Genomic DNA, 19581 nt, shown 5'->3' with positions numbered 1-19581 from the left:
CTCCTTCTCCCGGTAATTTTGTGGATCCAATCCTTTTGTGGATCTCACGTGGGACAAGTCTTCCTTGAAGAAATTATATGAGGCAGTAGGCAATAGGGAAGATATAAAAGTGGTGAGGATGGCCAGAGCTCTGGCTGCCTGCGGGGGAGACGATGCTTGATTCGCTAGAAAAGCCTTCTCCTCAGACACACCCTCCGCAAGGAGATGGCTGAAGGGGCGGACAGAGACCCCCTTTGTCACAGAACTTGAGCAGCACTTTAATACCAAATCATTTGCCGGGGGAAACGCGACACATTCCCCCTTCCTACCTCAAATATCGCTATCCACTAACCCGAGCTGGTTACACCGAGGCTGTAAAAGAGCAGATCAAAAGAGAATTACAGCTGCCTATTCGAGGTACTCCGGGTCTTTATATCTGAGAGTAATGAAAGGAGAAAGTGTACAGCAACACAGGGTGGGGTATGAAAAGCTCCCTTCCCCCCCCCTCCCCTACCTTTCCCCTCTTCTCTCTCCCCTTTGATTAATAGATCCATGTGGCTAACGGCCTGACATATGGTGTGCGAAGCAGCTTGAGATGGTACCTCGGGCATACCCTACGGCTATTAACATATTACAGGCTTCTGTGCAGCCGCAGACGGACAGAGGGAGAGTTGGGCAGACAGACAGCCTCCCCTCGCTCCGCGCCGCCCGCCGCGGCCCGCCGGAGCTCTCCGTGGTGCTGAAGCGCCGCCGCTGCGCTCCGCCCGCCCCCGCTCCGCCTGCGCGCAGCCCCCGCTCCGCCTGCGCGCAGCCCCCGCTCCGCCTGCGCGCAGCCCCCGCTCCGCCTGCGCGCAGCCCGCCCGCGGCGTCTCCGCCGTGGTAGAGTTCAAAAAGCAGGCGTGCACGCCCAGGCGGATTTGAAAGTCCTGCAACGCTTTCAAACGAAGAGGAGGAAAGCAACATCGGCATTACTCCTTATATTTCTCTCCCTCTCTCTCTCTCTCTCTCTCTTTTTTTTTTTTTTTTTAATTCTAGATTAAAAAAAAAGATGTTGCTCTGTATATAACTCCTTTACCACAGAGTACACAAAAATTGCCTTCTTTGGAATCCGGTCGCATATACAATGCAGTGCCAGCTTGCAGTGCAGAAAACACTTTCCTGCCAATGATCCAAAAGTTAGGGAACTCGCACCTAATGCACCTGGCGGTGTGGGAGAGAGGTTATTCCCAGCCGTGGTGTTTGGAAGGAGGAATTATATTAGAGAAAAAGTGCCTTAGAATGCAGCAAAACCTGAGGTTTATTTAACACATTTCAAGGGTTCTGACAGAAACATACATCATCCCTGCACTTTGCCTTGTAGATAGCTGCCCGACTCTTTTTAACTTTGTTCTGGCTGCTTTGTTGGGAAATAAATGCTAAGACCAGATTAAACATTTCAGGTAGCTTCATCTTCTGATATCAGTAAAATAGTGTTAATAAGGAGCTTTGATGTTGTTTTACTTCCAGACTGTATGCCTTAAGGCAGAAAAGCGCATAAAGGTACCTGGGAAAGTAAATTGCCAGAAGCGAAGAGCACCCCCCCTCTCAAAATCCTGTAAGTACTCCTCTCTCTCTTACATCAAACCGACCCTATGCAGAGCAGCGCTGTTTTGAGATTTCCTGGCTTTCACCAATATATCTTCTTTCAACGCACACACGGCGACGTGTGCCTCTGTGTTTATGTGTGTGCAACTTCAGTATTAGCAGTTGCTAATGAAACTGAAGATCATGGGGGGAAATATGAAAGGGTCATTGCCGTAGCTGCTTTCTTATTATGATTATTTTCTTTTTCCCTAATAAGAATACAAAATCCCGTGGGGTAAAGCCTCCTAGAGATTTTCGGTGAGGAGTAAAACCGATGCAACGTGAGTAGAGAGCTGTAGATCTCCACCACGCTGAAACAGCACGGCATAAAAGTTTCGTATCCTGTGTGTACATTTGGGGTTTTTTTAGCTATTTTGCCAGTAGCCTTCTCTATTCTTTCGGGAGCCTAGAACATCAGCATCGCAGATTCCTCACATACAATCAATACATTTTGCATAACACGAGTCTCCCTCGCACGCTCTCTTCCTGTCTTGCTCCCTCTCTATTCTGCTTTGCCTCTCGTCGGTGGCCGGGATTTCTACACGGGGCTTTTCTTTTAAGAAATTAGCGCCGGCGATAGAGAGTCTCAAACGCAAAACCTGCTTGCTCGTGTCAGAAATTTCGCTGAAGCCCACCACAACAACCTTTCAAGCATGCAGTTCGGTTTCAGACAGACACAGCTTGTCTCTTTCCAGTATCTCCTCTCCCCCTCTCCCGTTCTATTCCTCTTACAGCAGTGCTTTAATAAAGTCACATAAGTGATTGAAATTAACATAAATCATTATTATTAGTTATTAGGATTTGCTCTAAATTACTCTGTGAATATAACACCAAACCCCATCTGCCACTCCTGCTCTAGCAGCAATAGATTGCAGATAAAATAAATGTCCTTACCCCATTAGAATGTTCCTGTCTTTGTAGCCAAAAGCCAAACAAAAGCAATAAATACAGAGCTTTTTTCTCTCCACTATTCAGCTGTGACTGTTTTCATCAGCTCTTCCTCTAGAAAAGCTCAATAGCTGCCTGAAAATATTGCATTTTATATCACCAAAGGGCGATTAATATTGCATTAACTGTATTTAACATTTTTTAAGCGCGAGTAATCTGAAATGAGTAAGTTTCTGTTACTAAATACAGGGGATGTCAGAACTGGTGAAAACAGCTTAAAATATCTGTATAAACAGATTATTTGTTTCATACTTTGTATTTTTATAATGTTATGGTATAGTGTGCTCTGTTTGAAGTAGAAGAAGCCATGCTAATGGTCTGTTTAAAGTATTCTGACACTGTCTGGAGACATCCAAGTCTCTGCCTTCATTAAATGTTTATTGTCAACACTTCAGTGAAAAAAAAAGTCTTGTGTAAGTGAATTTCCACTGCTGGATGCTGTCAACACTTTGTTTTATTCTGATCCGCGTGTACAAAAGTTTGTATATATTATGCTGAAGTGAAGAGAGGCAGAGATTTAGTGAGCTAAAATTAGTTACCAAACTTTTGTTAGTAATTCGGTTTATATAATGACCATAATCAAGGGCTAAGTTGTGTGTGTATATCGGCGTCTCGTCTCCTTTCCGCACGGCCCGTAAAAAGATGCGTCAATGTTGACACGCTTTCTTATCAATGAACATCCTTTTTAAAATAAAATAAAAAAAGCAAAAACAACAACAACAACAACAGAAAAAATCAGACCAAAAGCATACACACATCTTCTATCTTTTAGCTCTGCCTCACAATTTTAAATTTCTTTCTTCCACCCGGGCAAGGGATGAAAAGCCCTGTCCGCACGCCGGTGTTTGCAGTACGAGCCGTCTGTCCGCTCCCACCGCTGGAGCCGGGCTCGGGCGGTTTGTGTCCGCACAGGGACCCGCCCCGTGCTACAGCCCCTGCGAGCGGCAGGGTCGGTCGGCATTTTCACCCAACGAGGCACTTGGAGTCTTTTATGGCTCGCTTGTGGAAATCAGTGAGAAGTTACAATTTTTCTTCAACGTAGCAGGGCCGAGTGTCTATTTAAAAAATTATTAATTTTTATATAAAACCTTTTAAATACTAAAGTACAGCGTTTAGAGTGATTAACGTCTTAAGACATCATTTTTAAAAAGTAATTTTCCCTATCCCCCCCGACTGCCTGATAAATTTTAATTTTATATTCAAACAAAAAGAAGTGTTTAACCACTTTCCCCCCAGAGTTAGAGATGCTTTGGTACACTTAGGTAAGCAGGCTGAAGGAGTTAAAAAGCAGTTCAAAGGAGGACGTCTGCTTTCCCAGAGGGGCTGTGACTCCAATTTGGGAAGCAGATTTTGCATGTGCAGCTGTCCCTGGACGACCAGCCGCGGCGAGCTCCCGAGCAGGGCTGCGCTGCCGACACGGCCATAAACCCGCACCCGCGCAGGGACCGGGCTCCCTGGCCCCCTCTGCCCGCGGGAACACCGCGCTGAGCCCGCCTCGAAGTTGCATCTTAAGCCAGCAGGCGGAAAGGGACTCGGCGGGGGAGGGCGAGCATCCCGCGGCGCCTCCGCCCCCCGCGGAGCAGGAGGCGCGGTGGGGGCCCCGCACCGCCTGCCGCTGCCATCGCTGGTGCGGAAGAGAAGGCGGAAAGTGCGTGCCGGTGCCCGCGGGCGCTGCTGCCCTGCCCGGCACTGCCTGCCCGCAGCCGCTGCCCGTCCGCCCGCCGGCGGGGCTGGGGCCCGCCGGTGCAGGCGCTCTTTCTGCTGCGACTGCTTCTTCAAAGATTTATATGTGACATCTTATTTTAAATTAACTTTTGAGCTCTGGGTTTCATTCATCCATCCTCGCACCCACCCACCCGCCGTTTGCCTATCTATCTTGCTACGATGAGAAGAGACTTGCTTGCAGTTTTACCACCTGGGTCTCATCTCTGGGATCTATATATTCAGATGACCTATATGTCCATCCATTGCTTTTCTCCCGAACCCAGCCTCCTTCAGGTGCGAAGGGGTTGCAAAGGAGGGAAAAATAAAAAGCTTTCCAAAAGCGGAAGGGGGAAGGAAGGGGGGGTGGGGGGGGAAGCGTCGTGCAGCACGCCTCCCATCAAGCTGTCTTGACAACAATTACTAAAGTTTTTAATTAGCCTCTTGTTATAATTCATTTTATTAATTTTCTAAATCTCAGCCCATGAATTATTAACGGCGGCCCCGTAATTGTGTTTGCAGCGGCGCACGTGATGGCGGCGGCCCCGCCGCGCCGCGGCTCTCCCCGCGCGGTCCCCTCCGCGCCCGGCTGGGGAAGGGGCCCGGGCAGCGCCGGGGCCCGCTATTTTATCAACTCTTAAATAACATAATTACCGATAATCAGACCCTCGTCTGGCAGGTGGAAGCAGGTTCCCAAGCGGATTAGAATTCTGCTGCTGATCTTTTAAAAATCAATTAGGCTTGCCTCCGCTTTGGAATCAGCAGGTAAATATAATAAAACTTAAAAAAAAAAAAATAGCGCCGGCTGAAAAGCGAGATATAAATAACTGGAGGGATTTAAAATCGTTTGGGAAATGCCAGAATAACACAGGGCACCACCGGCGCTATCAAGCTTTATGCGCTCGAGTCCGTCAGAGTTAAAATAATTATCTTTCGACAAATCTATTTCTCTTCGGAGGAAAGGGGTAACACAGGGAGGCGGGGAGGGAGGCACATAAACCATAAAGTCAGTGCTGTAGGACACTTCATTCTCCTTCTGGGAAGCCTTTTTACTTGTTGAACCAGGACCGAATTAGTCTTAATATCACAGGAGAGTAAAAATCAATACGACCGTGGCAGTGGGTGTCTGTTACTCACTTATGATGGCCTAATCTAAGTTGAAAGCAAGCGGAGAGCAAGTGCTAGGCAGAAATTCCGGGAGCCAAACCGCGTCTAGGAGACTTAGGACTGGAAAAATCACACTAGGAAAGCGGCGAGATACCGCGGTTGTGGAGAAAAAGGCCATTCGAGGGGTGACAGCAGCGAAATGTTCATCGGCAAGGGGCACAGGCTGGAGAGCAGGAGTCGTCAGAGCCACCGCCCGGCAGCGGCCTCGGCCCCTGGCACATGAGGAGTGGGGGATTTCTGTAGCTTTTCGGTCACAAGTGGCTCTTCTCTATGCGAGAAGCTGCGTACTGTTGGGGAATAAATGCGAACACGCGTTCTGCCTCTTCGTCTTTTATCTTACTTTTTTCCTCGAATGCAAAACTTTTAATAGTCCTTAGGTTAAATCTTATAAACTAACTAACTAACTAACTCTTTCTTTCTTTCTTTCTTGTTTTTCTTTCCTTCTTTCTTTCTTTTTCTTTCTTTCTTTCTAGGCATCTATTAAAAAGGCCTCTCGAGAATTTTGTGGTTTTATGAACTATTCATATTCATCTGACAGAAAGCGGGACGTTTTGGTTTTGCACAGTTTCCTACCATGAAAAATAGGAAACTCTGCAAAGCTTTTATTTTCACCATATGTTTTATTAACATACTGGGTTTTTTTTTCTTTGTACTCGATAAGGATTTTACTTATTACAAAACAAACTCCTCAGCTTTTCAATGCATACATGAGTCATTACTGAATGATACAAATGTGGTATCGCTTTCAACATTTCAATCATTTGGGGCAGATGAAAAAGAAAACCCAACATTTGTAATTATTTTTATTTGTTCATTCCTGACTCTCCAAAAAATGATATCCGGTAATATTTTTCTATAAAATAATATTTTTACAAATGCATTTATTAAAAATTCTGATGACATTTCAAGTTAATAACAACAGAAACAAGTCAATTTCTGGTGGACGAGATCTATGGGTTTTTTTAAAAATACCTTTAGTGCTTATTTTTTAACATCAACAGTTGTTTAAAATCACAGCTTCTTTTAATGTATTATTCTTTTCTGAACATCACGTGTCTTGGTTCACAGATTTACCGGCAAAATTAAAAAGATTTGGCTAAAACATGTCTACAGAAGAAATAATCCCAGCTATTAAGTAACTTTTTACATTTGGCATCTGATCTAGTCACAGGTCATCAGAAAATAGAAAGAGGTTCTTTGATCACTTGAAGCAGTAGGTGGCATCCTATACGTTCCTAATGAACAATTGCATTCACAACATAAGGAGAGATCAGTTTAGGATTTTCATATTTATTAACCCAAAATAAAAATAAAGTATCTTGTTACATAATTAAGTGCAATTAGGCCAGTCAGAACAACATATAAACCTGAAACCACCCAAGCTTTTCTTCTTTATACATATTTTGTAGGTGCATAATCCTTTCCAGCACACTGAAAAGAAATACTTCAGAAGTCCTTCTTAAAATTTTACTTTGATTTATATTCTGCAGTTATAGAATAAAATTCAAGAAACACACGCAGCTAATATATAGTTAATTTTATTCAGAGCACCGATTTTCACATAAGAGCTATCTCAAAGTAATGATTTCTGGATTTAGCAGAAAAATACATCTCTCACTATTTTCTTTTTGGTAGAATTAATCTTATCGTCTAACGGCCATACCTTGAATTTACTAGCCGTGGAAATAGTTTTCTTTTTTTTAAATGCACCCAATAATGATAATAATAACTATTCTGTTTTTACGTTTGTTTTATTTGTAAGTATGCTGGGACACATCTCCCTGTTGTATTTTGGCGTACAGAAATATTTCTGATAGAAATTAAATAGAGTAAAGACACAACCAAGGAGAAAGCTCAGCAAACATACATGGACAGGTAGATTATTCAGTGAGACATTTTAGGATCCACACGTGGTTGCAGTTTGTAACCTTGTTGTTGTTGTTGTTGTTTTGTGCATTAAAGAAAATATTTACAATCGTCTTTCTTATCTTTTTTTTTTTTTCATTTTTTCCCCCTCTTTTAAATCTAAATACAAGAACGTGACAAGAACGTTTGTGTTTTCGGTGAAAACAGGCAGTTAAACTGTGAAATTACACCACCCACAAAAGATTCTACCAGAAGCTAGTCTATTTAGTGCTCAGTTTCAAAATGCATAGAATGTTTGCGCTGCAAACAATGATACACAAAATAATAATAAAAATAATATTAATAAAATAAATAGATAAATAAATAGATAAATAAATAATATCGAGACTTTATCACAGATCTTTCTATGCTTTTCCCCCCTTCTTTTCTTTTCCTTTCCTTTTATTTTTTTCTTTTTTAAAATTATTTTTCAGGTCATGTCATGCATAATTTCAGTCTATTGATTGTTTTGATTTAAACGGAATGGTATTTTCTTTTCAGAAATTCTTGCTTTATTCGAAAGCCTCAGCAGTCTCTCGGCAAGAGACAGAGTCAGAGATGGCATCTGCACGCCATTCTCTTTTTTACCTAACAAACCCTGATAATTTTGTTTGTTTCCAATCCGTGAAACATGTAATACACCTTGACGATTATTAGCAATACCAGCATCGTTATTACAGAATAACATAATCGCTTCCAATCCAGGAGACTGTGATAGTGCAAATTGAACCCCACACACCCCTTCCAAAAGCCTTCCTCCACATAACGTTTATGATATACAATAAACGACTTTTAAGCCCAAGTGGTTTCTTTTTTGTCGTGTGTTTGTTCCCAGCATGCACATCCCTCAGAAACAAATGTCATTTCAAACCTATCACCGGTGATTTCTTTTGCCTACCGGGTGCAATAACCTCCAGCCCTTGGAGGAAACCAAGGGAGGACCTTAACCTAAATCCAGCAGATTTGGTGGGGATGCCGGGGGCCATACGGTTGGGAGCAGCGGGGAGGGAGGGAGGAGAAAGAACATAGTTAACCATGAGCCTTAATGAGTCTGAACATAATCTTTTGGAGAGCATCCCCGCTCTGGCAGGTTTGGCATCTGCCGCCAGATGCAGCTCTGCAGAGAGAGGGACCTGTCTTTGGACACAGCTGGAAACGCAAACCACGCAAGCGAGGAAGGAGAGACAAAAGGGTTGTGGAGTAACTTTTTTCCCCCTTGTTTTCCTTGAGCTAGTTAGGATTATTGAGGCAACAACGGAGAGGAAAGGGACTGCTCCCTAGCCTCGGGGGGCCGCTCCCCCGGTCCCGTCCCTTGCCCCGCTCTCACCGTTCCCCCGGCACAGACAAGACTCATCGCCAAAGCCCCGCGCAAAACCGCGTTCGAAGGAAAATAAAAAACAACAGGAAAAAAAAAAAAAACAAAGAAAAATAAAGATCAAAACAAACAAACAAGAACCCAAACCCAAGCCAACTAAAGAAGAAGTTCCCCCGCACCAAACCACCGCTGTCCTCATTCATTACTAAGCCAGGGAAAAGAAAGAAAAGCATAAAGTAATGAAAAGAGACCCAAACCAAACGTAGCATCATCACCAACAGTTTCGCCTTCCGGGTTTGTTGGTCAGTTTTTTTTTTCCTTCGGAAAGTTGTGACTTAGGTTTCTCGGTTTGTGGCTGTTGCTGTCACGGTATTTATTGGTGTGTGTCTGTGTGTGTTTACGCTTTAAGTTGCTCTTTCTCCCGCTTTCTGTCGGGGGGTTGGGGGGCAGAGAGGGGAAAGGGCCGCAGATGTGACCCCCCTGGGCTTCTAGAGCGTTTTTACCTCCTCTCTCCTCCTTCTTCTCATTGGTGTCCCGGTGTCTTTTTTGTTTTAATAATTGATAGCGCACCCCCCCACACGCACGTCCCCCCTCTCCCCGAGTAGTTCGCGTTTAATTTCTACATCGTCCCTTGGTCCCCAGGAGCCTCCCACGGCGTCTCGGGCGACGGTGGCGGTGCGTAGGCATCCCCCGCGGCCCCGGCCTGGCCCCCCGGTGCCCCCGATGCCGGGGCCGCCCCTCCCGCCCCCCTAGTAGGTGGCGGAAAATTTCATCCGTTTCTGCTTCTGTCTCTGGTTGCAAAACCAAACCCGCACCACGTTCTTTTTGAGGTCCAATTTCTCGGCGATGGCGGCGATCTTCTCGGAGGAGGGCCGGGGCTGGACGGCGAAGTACGCCTCCAGCGAGCGCTTCTCCGGGGCGGCGATGGAAGTCCGCTTGCGCTTCTTCTCGCCCCCGTTGAAGAGCTCGGGCTTGTTCATTTTTTCCCGCTGGGCGCCCTCGGCCTCCTCCAGCCAGGCCTGCAGGATGGGCTTGAGGGCGATCATGTTGTTGTGGGAGAGGGTGAGGGACTCGAAGCGGCAGATGGTGCTCTGGCTGAGGGAGCCCACGCCCGGGATCTTCAGGTTGGCCAGCGCCGAGCCCACGTCGGCCTGGGTCACCCCCAGCTTGATGCGGCGCTGCTTGAAGCGCTCGGCGAAGGCCTCCAGCTCTCGCGGGTCCGTGTCCGAGTCGCAGATGGAGGCCAGGCCGGCCGCCCCCACCACCGCCGCCGCCGAGGCCACCTGCCCCGCGGCGCCGTGGTGCGCGGCCACCAGCCCCGGGTGCGGCAGCCCCGACGGCATGTTCATGGCGGCCGGGTGCGAGAGGTGGCCCAGGCCGTGCATGTGCGAGTGCGGGTGGGCCGAAGTGGAGATGAGGCCGCCGCCGCCCCCGCCGCTGCCGCCGCCGCCCCCGCCGCCGCCGGCCCCGCCGCCGCCGCCGCCCGCCCCGTCGTGGCCGCCGCCGCCGCCGCCTCCGCCGCCGCCTCCGCCGGGCATGAGCGCAAGGGAAGGGGAGGTGATGTGGTCCAGGAGGTCGCCGGGCTCCAGCGCCTGGTGATGGTGGTGGTGGTGGTGGTGGTGGTGCGCCAGGGGCACGGTGGAGGTGGAGGTGCAGGGCACGCTGTTCATGGTGTGGTACGTGGCGTCGGGCTTGAACGGGTGGCTCTTGCCCTGCGAGACGGCGATGTCGACGGCGGCCAGAGCCTCGGCCCGCGCCAGCAGGGTCTCATCGAGGCTGGCGAAGATATTGCTCTGCAGCTGCAGGAGACACAAAACAGAGCGGGGTGCGGGGAGAGGAGGGCAAGGGGGCAGAGAGGGGGCAAAGTGCGGAGGGGGAAGGGGACGGGAGGGGACAGCGTGGGGTTGCGGGAGCGCCGTGGAAAAGGAGGGGGGAAGTCGAGGGAGGGGAAAGAGAGGAGGGCAAAGTTAGGGTGACAGCCGGGGAGCCGGCAGTAGGACCAGCGTGTAAGGGAGTATGGGATCGGGGGCAAGAACCAAGAGGTAGGGGGAAGCGTGGTATAGCAGGCGACAGCCCGGGGAAGTGAGGGGAAAGAGGGGTATGGGGTAGAATAATGGAGGGATGGGAGGGAGAAGAAGCGAAAAGAGGGAGCAAAACAGGGAAAGAAGCAAAGAGCAGAAAGGTAAGGAGGCAAGGGGGAATCGGAAAAGGAGAGAAGGAAGGAATGAAGGAAACAAATAAATTAATAAATTAAAAGGAGGGGGATGGAACGAAAGGAGAAGAGAAAGGAGGAGAAGAAATGGATCTGTAACTCTCAGCTGGGGAATTGTGTCAAACACAAGAGCACATAAAACGCATTCCTTTTCAGAGGCCGAGTCATAAAAATTAATACAGAAAGTGGATGAAGTCGGAGACTCGTGTGAACACCGCTTTCAAAAAAGATCACAGGCGCTCAGATGATTGCAGAGGAAGACATGAAAAAAACATTAAGCGCCGCTTGTCAAAATGTGCCTCGCAGCGGTTTTTTTATTAATGCACACACACATACATGCAGTATACAGAAAGAGAGAGAGAAAGAAAGAAAAGTGGTGCGTGTAAGGGAGAGAAAGAAAGAAGAGAGCTGCAGCTGTCTGTCCCTTACCGGTGGAGTTGGTAGACATGCTCTTCTTATTGCTTCCGAGCTGGAGTGTAGAGAGGGGTATTTGTGCTCAGGTAGGGTGGGATGCATGGCAAAATGAGGCTGTTTGCTGTTCATGGACATCATCTTGAAGGCTTGGCATGTAAATCCACAAACACTCCTAAAGTCGGGGGAAAAGTGCTCTCCGGGCTCTCTCCTCCCGCCGGGGGAAGCCGCTGACAGCGGCGGGTGGCGGTGGCGGAGCCGGTGGTGGCGGCGGTGCCGCAGCGGACCCTGCCCCCGCCGCCGCCGCTGCCGCGGTGGCCGAGGCTGGGCTGGGTAGGCGAGCGGCCGGCAAGGCTCCCTCCGGCCCCCGCCGTCTCCCTCACTCCCTCCCTCACTCAGTTCTCTGCCTGCCGCTGCCCGGCGCCGGGCGCGCTGCGCTGCGCTCTGCCCGCACCTGAGCCCCGCATCCCGTGGCTACCGCCGGGCGGGCTCTCGCGAGAGCGCGGCGGCTCCGGCTTTGACAGACATCAGCTGTCTCCCCCCCTTCCTCCTCCTCCTCCTCCTCCTCCTCCTCCTCCTCCTCCTCCTCCTCCTTTTCCTCCCGCCGCCCCCGGTCCTTGCCTCTCCGCGCCTTGTTGCATCTCCCGCAGCCCTCGCCCGTCTCGCCGGGGCGGCGGCGGCGGGGCCGCTCTTATAGCGGGCGGCACGGAGCAGCGGGCGGCTGCGGCACCTGTGGCTGCCACACGTGCGCGCTGCGCGGCCGCCAGCGCGGCCCGGGGCGCCCCGATGGGGCGGGGATAGGCGGAGTGTGGGGCTGGGCGCCCCTTCCTGCCGTCGGAGAGGGGCAGGGAACCGGCCCGGCCCTCGGCACTGAAGCACAAAGGTGCGCTGCCGCTCCGCGCAGCGGAGCTCTGCCAAATACAGGGGCGTCCTCCGCCCGCTCCCCGCTCCTGCCGCGAAGTGTACGCCGGCTCCTGGAGAAGACGGACGGCGCAGACATTTGTTTGAACCACTCAGAGGCTATCGTTTTCCCTGTAATTTAATTTTCCCTCACCCCGTGTAGTTTTATTGCACCTATTGCTGTGCTAGGCGCCGCGGGTGACAGCCGCTGCGCCCACGCGGGGCGTGCGTGTGCGCGCTGCACGGGCAGCGCCGCGGAGGTGAGACTGCATCTCCTCCTGCTGCCCAGCCCCGACTCGGTGGGAAAACCCAAGTTGCATTGCCGTGGCCTCAATCAGAAAACAATCACAAACTCTTCTCTTTCTTTCTTTCTTTCTTTCTTTCTTTCTTTCTTTCTTTCTTTCTTTCTTTCTTTCTTTCTTTCTTTCTTTCTTTCTTTCTTTCTTTCTTTCTTTCTTTCTTTCTTTCTTTCTTTCTTTCTTTCTTTCTTTCTTTCTTTCTTTCTTTCTTTCTTTCTTTCTTTCTTTCTTTCTTTCTTTCTCTTTCTCTCTCTTTCTCTCTCTTTCTCTGTCTCTGTCTCTCTCTCTCTGTGTCTCTCTCTGTCTCTCTCTCTGTCTCTCTCTCTGTCTCTCTCTCTGTCTCTCTCTTCTTCTCTTCCTTCTTTCTCTGTTTCTTACTCTTCTTTCCCTCCCTTTTATGTAGTTTATCCTTAGAATGCTCTTGCCTTTGAATCAAGTAGTTGAGGAGTGACACTGTTGGTATTACGAGTCATTCGGGATTCCTGTCCCGTTTTAGAGTAGATTCTATTTTTTCTTGTAGTTTATTATGAAGTCGGAGGCAAAACTACGGAAGGAGTCAATCTGCTACTGCGCCTGTAAGATTAGTACAAATCCTTAGCGAGCGGCCCAAGGTGAATCCTGTCTGTCCCTTGGGGCCGTCCCTCGGTGACCGATCAGATGCTGCCGTGCTTGTTTCAGCAGGGCTGCAGGCAAGCAGACAGCGGGAAGAGGCAGCAGGGTGTTTGGATCAGGGATGTGACAGCCTGGGAGTGCATCGGAATTGTTCCGTTTCTCCTGAATGCCTCTTATTTATGCGCATAAACATAGCCGAAAGGTCACGCAGGAAAACACACACGCGCACACAACAGCACACACCACAACCCCAAGTGAAGATACATTTGTCTTCATAAGCCTTTCCTTAGCTCCCTAGCCAGTCCAGGAGGAAGGAGGGAACGTCTGCCAATTACTTGTGCGAGAGGAAGCCAGGTCTCCATCCATTACCGTGTCCCCTGGGGTAGCGAAATGCAACTTCATCTCTGAAGAGGGTGAACTTGAAATTGGGATTGGGCTCTCCTTATTTATCGAAATCACTGTATCAGAATCCACACAGAATCAACAAATCCTACTTTATGTGTATTTGTTGATTTTTTTTAATTTTTTTTTTTATTTTTTTAAGCCATGAGTTATTCTAGCTACTTCTCAGCTACCACCTATTGTAAAGGAAAACCCTCCTGGGAAAGGGATGGGGAGGAGTAAGGAAGTGGGAGACATCACGGTTTTTCACCAAAGTTGCTGAAAAGCGCCCAGATCCAGGAGCAAGGCCCGAGCCGAGCAGGCTGCCGTTCCCGACCATGGCGAGATCCAGCCAAGAGCCGCGGTGCTCCTGGGCTGAGCTCGGCGGAGCAGGGAGGCGGATTACTGGGATCACGTCCTCCTCCTGTGAAGGAAGGCGTGGGATGCTGTTCCCTTTGGGATGCATGGGTACTTATCAGAGTGCCTCTGCGCGAACCCCACTCTCCAGGATGCTGTCAGGCCAAGTTCATCAGGTTTCCCGAAGGAAAACGCTGAGAGAAAGGGAAAATTGTGCAAGCGGTGGCAAAGGCGGCCGAGCGGAGGATTTTTAGGCTAAGCGGTGACCTGCCTTTCTGCCCACATACCACTAGGCACTTGCTTTCCCTCTGCGGCCGGGTCTTTAACTTCTGGGCTGGCAGGGGCTGGATCAGGGCAGCGAGGGCAGGCAGGGAATGCAGACAGCCAAGGCAGGCAGCCACCAGAGGAACTGGAACATACGGCTATGGCAGATGCTGCTGGGCGAGACCTTCTCCTTGGCTGGAGGAACATCAACCCCCATTAGTACTTTTAAAACGACCCCTTCTGTTCACTGGTTTATTTTTTAAGGCCAGAAAGGCAGAGAATTCAGCCTTTCTCCCACCTCCACCCTCCCCCAGCGCTAGCCGGAGGCTAAGGTGAGGACCTTTAGGAGTTCTAAAGGTTCCACCTCCGAGGTGTCTTCTGAACCCTGGGATGGGGGTGGGCACGCCGTCTCTTCAGCTTGCGATATGCATCCTACTGGATTCTCCTCGGGGGGAAGCAGTCCCGCCCGGCTGGAGACACACCCCCTGGCAGGGGCTCCTCGCTCCATCACTGAAGCCGCCCGGGTCGCGGGCGCCCGAGGGACGGGGGTGACATGCGGAGCAGCGAAGCCTCCCGACCCCGGGGAAGAGGCGAGCTGCTGCCGGCTCCTGGGGCGGCTGCTGCCGGACCCCGCCCGCTCCCCCCTGCTTCCCCGGAGGCAGATGTCTCCTTAGAGAATTGCAGTCAAGCCTTCCCTCTGTCTGATCTTTCAGGAGAGGGGAGAAGAACAGGAGGGGTTTTTGTGCAGCATCTTTTGGTCTGTCGCGTATCAAGTTCCGAAGGAAAAACTGAAAAACTTTTCTTCTTCTCAGTCCTTGGGATTTTTTTTTTCCCCCTCACGAACTAAAGCGTTAACTTTGGGCTAACTTTTAAAGCAACACTAAAAATTGCAGCCTGGCCATAACTCCCGCTACTGAGGTGCTGCAGCCGGTCCCGGCGCCGCCGCTGTCCTGCTGCTTGCTTGGTCGCACTGAGTGCAGGGGCTGCTGCCCGAGGGGTTACCCGGGGCCCTCCGGAACCTGCACCCCTTGTCACTAGCCCCCGGTGGCCCCCCTCTCCCCGCCACACACTGCCAGCTCCCCGGGCAGACAGCTTGAGCCAGGCTCAGAATTGCGCGGGCCTGGTAATAGATTTTGTTTTAATGTTCGCTGTTGTTTCTATTCCTCGTGGGTACGCCCAGCCTCATGAATACTGATGGCAATAAACTCGCAGGCTTTGAGGAGAGAGTTCATTGGCGACACGACCATGCTGTAGCCCTACATTTATGGTCCGAGATGCTCAATAAAGCAAGGGAGGCACATATATATACACATTTACTTGTCTCCCGTAGTTTTCTCCGGCTTCAAATGCAAGAAATAGGCAGAATTCCTTAATTGACTGAACTATCTCGAGAAAGCAATAAAGTAACCCCTTATTCCCACAGTGAAACGATTTATAAATTAATTACTGTAACCCATTGTATTTGATTTCTCTTTTTAGGTTTCCCCAAAGATGAATATACTAAAGCATATGATATTAACTATTAACATCTGATCATAGTTTGCTATATATCCCGACTTTAAAAAAAATAGCTAATGTGGATCTCACCGCTCACTCTAAACCCTCTGGATATTTTAATTTCAGCAAATGTTAGCTTTACACTTTGTAGTTGCGGTACTTGATCTACCCTGAGTATTACTGGGAGCACTGAGACAAAACCTACAGTACATGCGTTATTTGGTGTAGTTCACAGCAAGTCAATATCACATTTAAAGTAAAAGTTATTTTCCCTTTAAATGATCAAAATTAACCTTCAGAAGAAAAAAAAAAAAACCAAAACAAAACCCACAACAAAACACAACCAACCCTTTGGGTGAATGCACAAAAACTATTTCCTTGTCCTAATGAGGACTTTCCTTACATCAGCAAAGACCTGCTAATTACTGATGTACAAGCCGCAATAATTGCTTTTGCAGCCAAAGTGTAGAATGTTGTCATATTAAAAATTGAAACGCTTGATGGTGATTTAAGTCCCAAGGTAGTTCACAACGTCCCCTTTCGGGAAAGGAAGGAGACCAGAGCAACTAGGGAGAGGTCCGATGGAAAACACTACGGGTCCTGTTGGTAGTAAAGTTTCTCGCTCTTTCTTTCAAGTGATGCGTAGGAATTAAAAAGCACACCGAGAAGCCCGTCCAGCAAAACATCCCAGACCCTGCTCCCTTGCAGCCCCGCTCCATGGGCAAACCGGCTGCTGGCTTCCAGCCACGTCCACGGTCGCTCGCGCTGCACGGACGCCACATTTCGGTGGGGCAGCCGGAAAAAGCAGCTTTCCGCCCCCAGAGAGGCACGAAGAGCGCTCCGAGGGGCCGGGGGTCGGTCGCCAGCCGCGTCTCACCGCGCCCCGGGGTCCGCTCGGCTGCCCAAACGGGGAGGGGAGCGCTCGGCTCCCCCCGCCCCCCGCGCGAATCAAAGCACCTTCCGAGGGGCTGGGAAGTAGTTGCCTTGTCATGTAACACATTGCCCTGATTTATTATAAAATTTTAACGAAATCATGCATATTTTAACAGCCTTTAATCACTGCATGAAAATTTAATTCATGAACTGTAGCGCGTTTAAATAAATGAAGTGTTAATTCATTAGGATTAATTAATTTGTTAAAGGATTGTGTGCAAGGTTAAGGTGGAAGAAAAACTCTTTGTTGGTTTCAAGTCTTAATCACCGCGTTTTGTTAACAGAAAAGGTGGAGAAAAAAACCGCAATGAGGGTTTGTGTGGGGCGGGGGAGCCCGGGGGGACAGCATCTGGGAGGAGCGAGTCCACGGCCCACGGTCAGGGGACACTTCGGCCTCCCCCGGCCTTTTTTCCGAGCTGGAGACCGTAATCCTGGTTGAGAGGTGGAGGTCGAGCCTCTGGCGGGAAGGGATGGGGCAGGCGCATCCCCACGACCCCCTCTGGGCAGGGCATACGGGCTCCGTGCCGCTTTCCTGGCTGGCAGCCAGCGCCAGCACTGCTCTCCCCAGAATCTGGAGACAGTTGTAAGGCGGCCAGGATAAAAAGCACCCCTGACACCGTTTTCTGTGAGATCCGGGTGGCTGCGGAGCCGCCCAGCCCTGTGGCTAGTCCGTCCTGCTTTCCCGGGTGTGCTACCAAGGGGAGAGTGACTCGGGAAAGGGACAGGGACTCTTATCCCGTCCCCGGGTTCCCCCAGCACTTTCTGGTGGCTTGGAATGGGCACCCGATGGCCCCATGAGCATTCTGTAGGAGTAGCTTGGCTACTTGTCTTCTTAGCTTCCCTGAAAACCAGCACACACAGCCTGTAAGAGCTTTAGGGAGAAGACAATGCTTTCTACTGAGAACAGCTGAAAAACCCAGGAATACTCAACTTCATTTATTTTGTATCCCAGTTCCACTCTCCTGATCTCTCACCACATTTGCAGTAGTCAAAGCACAAGCTTTCCCCTATACCAGCTGTTCTTTTCCTTCCACCCCTCAGCTAATGAAGACGGCTTTTCCTGTTAGGGCTGAGGGACACTGAGGCAAGAACTCAATGATGGGCCACAAAGGCAGGATAGCCAGGCCACCCCTTTAGGACAGGCCTGACAAGCAGGCAGCTTGTCACAGCAGTAGAGGATTGCTGCAAGGGATCAAGGTGCAGGAAGGGCTGGATCTGGATTAGTAGGCAGAGAGGCAATCATTGGAATAACCACAAATCTCCATATCTGAGTTACCTCAGAGCTGCTTTTCCCTGGTTCAAACCTGGGAAGGAAGAAGCGTAGAAGCCTTACTCCATTTACATGGGGAGGCTCTTATGCCAAGAAGTAGCAAGGAAGGAGTGTCCACAGTTTGCAAAACTTTAACCATAACCACAGCACAAAGGAGGCATGTAAGGACTGTATTTCAAACCTGCAGTTGCTGGGAGTCAGAGGCATTGACCTGGATGCTGTGCAAGAATTAGCATCAGATTTGGTCAGTTTAAACTGCCTTGAAAGGGCATTTTTGGGTGAGGGAAACAGGTGAGAAATGAAGAAGGTTGAAGGATGAGAGACCAAATTAGCACATCTTGTACTGCATACAGAAACTGTGCATTATTCCCCTTGCCCCCTTTTTAAAGTTATTCAAGAAGAGACAATATAGCACATTTAAAACCAAACACAGCCCAAGTCTGTGTCTGGTGCTCATAGGCAGAGCTATTCTGGTAGCCCCTCACCTGAGGAAGCAATACCAAGCAGAAATGGACTCTTGTAAGGCCTATAGGGAATGGTGGATAAGCAGGTCACTTGCCAGACTTTGCGTAGGTAAAACTGAGGATAACTAAGTAAAAACTTGACCTCAGCACTCCTGCTCTTACAAATAACCCAAAAGATTTCACTAACAACAAACTTAGACTGGTAGCAAACTCACTTTCTGGAGCTACTTAAGAGTCCTGGAGAGCATTCTCATGTGTTAAAATCTGCAAATTGCCTTGTATTTAGCACAGTAGGTATTACTAGATGAAGTAAAATTTTTATGAGTTATTAAATATCATTAGACATCATATATCTCATCTGTACATCACCTGGAAATGTCTACTGTCTTAATAAAAATTCTAATAGTAAAGTAGTATATCTTATGTATTCCAGTTCTACATTACTACATAACAAGGTAGCTACCATAAAAAATTAACAGCAATGAGCTCTAGTTTAGGTCAGTTTATCAAGTGCAGAAGGAGATTAGACAAGCAAGGCATAGATAGAACACAGCCTGGAGAACTGAAACCCCATGTAAAGCTGAGAAATTTATTCCTGAAGAAACTCCAGTCATTACATATAGTTGAAATTTTGGAGTTGATATTGCACTGATCACACTACCAAATTTTAAGCCAAGAGGATTACAACCTTTTAAACCTTAGGCTTGGCTCTTCTATCCATTCAACCTGCAAGACACATATAGTCAAAAAGTATTGAAAAGGAAGGCTGTATGCGGTGTTCCTGCTCAAAGGATAAGTAACATGAAGAAACTCCTTTATTCTAGTTTGATTTCAGGCATGACACCAGTTGTATTCACGCCTCTGCAACTGGAAGTGAAACATGAAATATCAGAGTGTAAAATGAAGCCCATAAATTCACTCCCTCCACACCACAATGAAACAACCCCACAACACACAGCACTTACTGTGTTTGTGATTGCTCTGCAACACCAGGATGTTTTAATAGTGTCTTGTCTCTTCTGCCAAAGAGTTGAAGCAAGGCAGCATTTTTTTGACTTTTAGTAAAACTTGTCAAATCAAGTAACAAGTAATTTCCAGATGGTTTTGAGAGCTCCCTAATTTCTGAAAAATATATTAAAATTGAACAACTAGATTCTTCTGTGAAGATTCAAAATTCAGGAGGTACACTGAAAGCAGTGTATGCAAGCACAATGCCATCCTGCCTGTCACTACAAAACAGACAGTCCTTGCATGCATGGTTTGAATGACGATTTTTGGTAAAGCTCAAAAAAGAAAAGTCCCAGGTCAGAACAAACACGTCAATTGCACAAATGCATGCTTAC

The 19581-nt window shown here is 48.7% G+C and overlaps 1 protein-coding gene and 1 long non-coding RNA gene across 2 annotated transcripts in view; one reads left to right on the top strand and one right to left on the bottom strand.

The window, feature by feature from the left end:
- Positions 1-3971, top strand: part of LOC146768666 (uncharacterized) — a 201334-nt gene extending 197363 nt beyond the window's left edge. Inside the window, exon 3 of the long non-coding RNA XR_014954248.1 lies at positions 1486-3971. This is a non-coding gene — a long non-coding RNA (uncharacterized LOC146768666). The remainder of the gene's footprint in view (positions 1-1485) is intronic.
- Positions 3972-9269: 5298 nt separating this feature from the next.
- On the bottom strand, positions 9270-11708 carry POU4F1 (POU class 4 homeobox 1). The gene is made up of 2 exons (XM_021548002.2): positions 11280-11708; positions 9270-10437 (listed from the first exon to the last, which is right to left on the bottom strand). Exons 1-2 carry the CDS (start codon positions 11400-11402, stop codon positions 9388-9390), a joined length of 1173 nt encoding a protein of 390 aa, XP_021403677.1. The 5' UTR covers positions 11403-11708; the 3' UTR covers positions 9270-9387.
- Positions 11709-19581: the final 7873 nt, after the last annotated feature.

The sequence above is a fragment of the Lonchura striata genome, chromosome 1 (assembly GCF_050655825.1).
Source record: "Lonchura striata isolate lonStrDom1 chromosome 1, ASM5065582v1, whole genome shotgun sequence".
NCBI classification, from domain to species: domain Eukaryota; kingdom Metazoa; phylum Chordata; class Aves; order Passeriformes; family Estrildidae; genus Lonchura; species Lonchura striata.
This window is presented reverse-complemented; position numbering and strand designations above follow the sequence as displayed.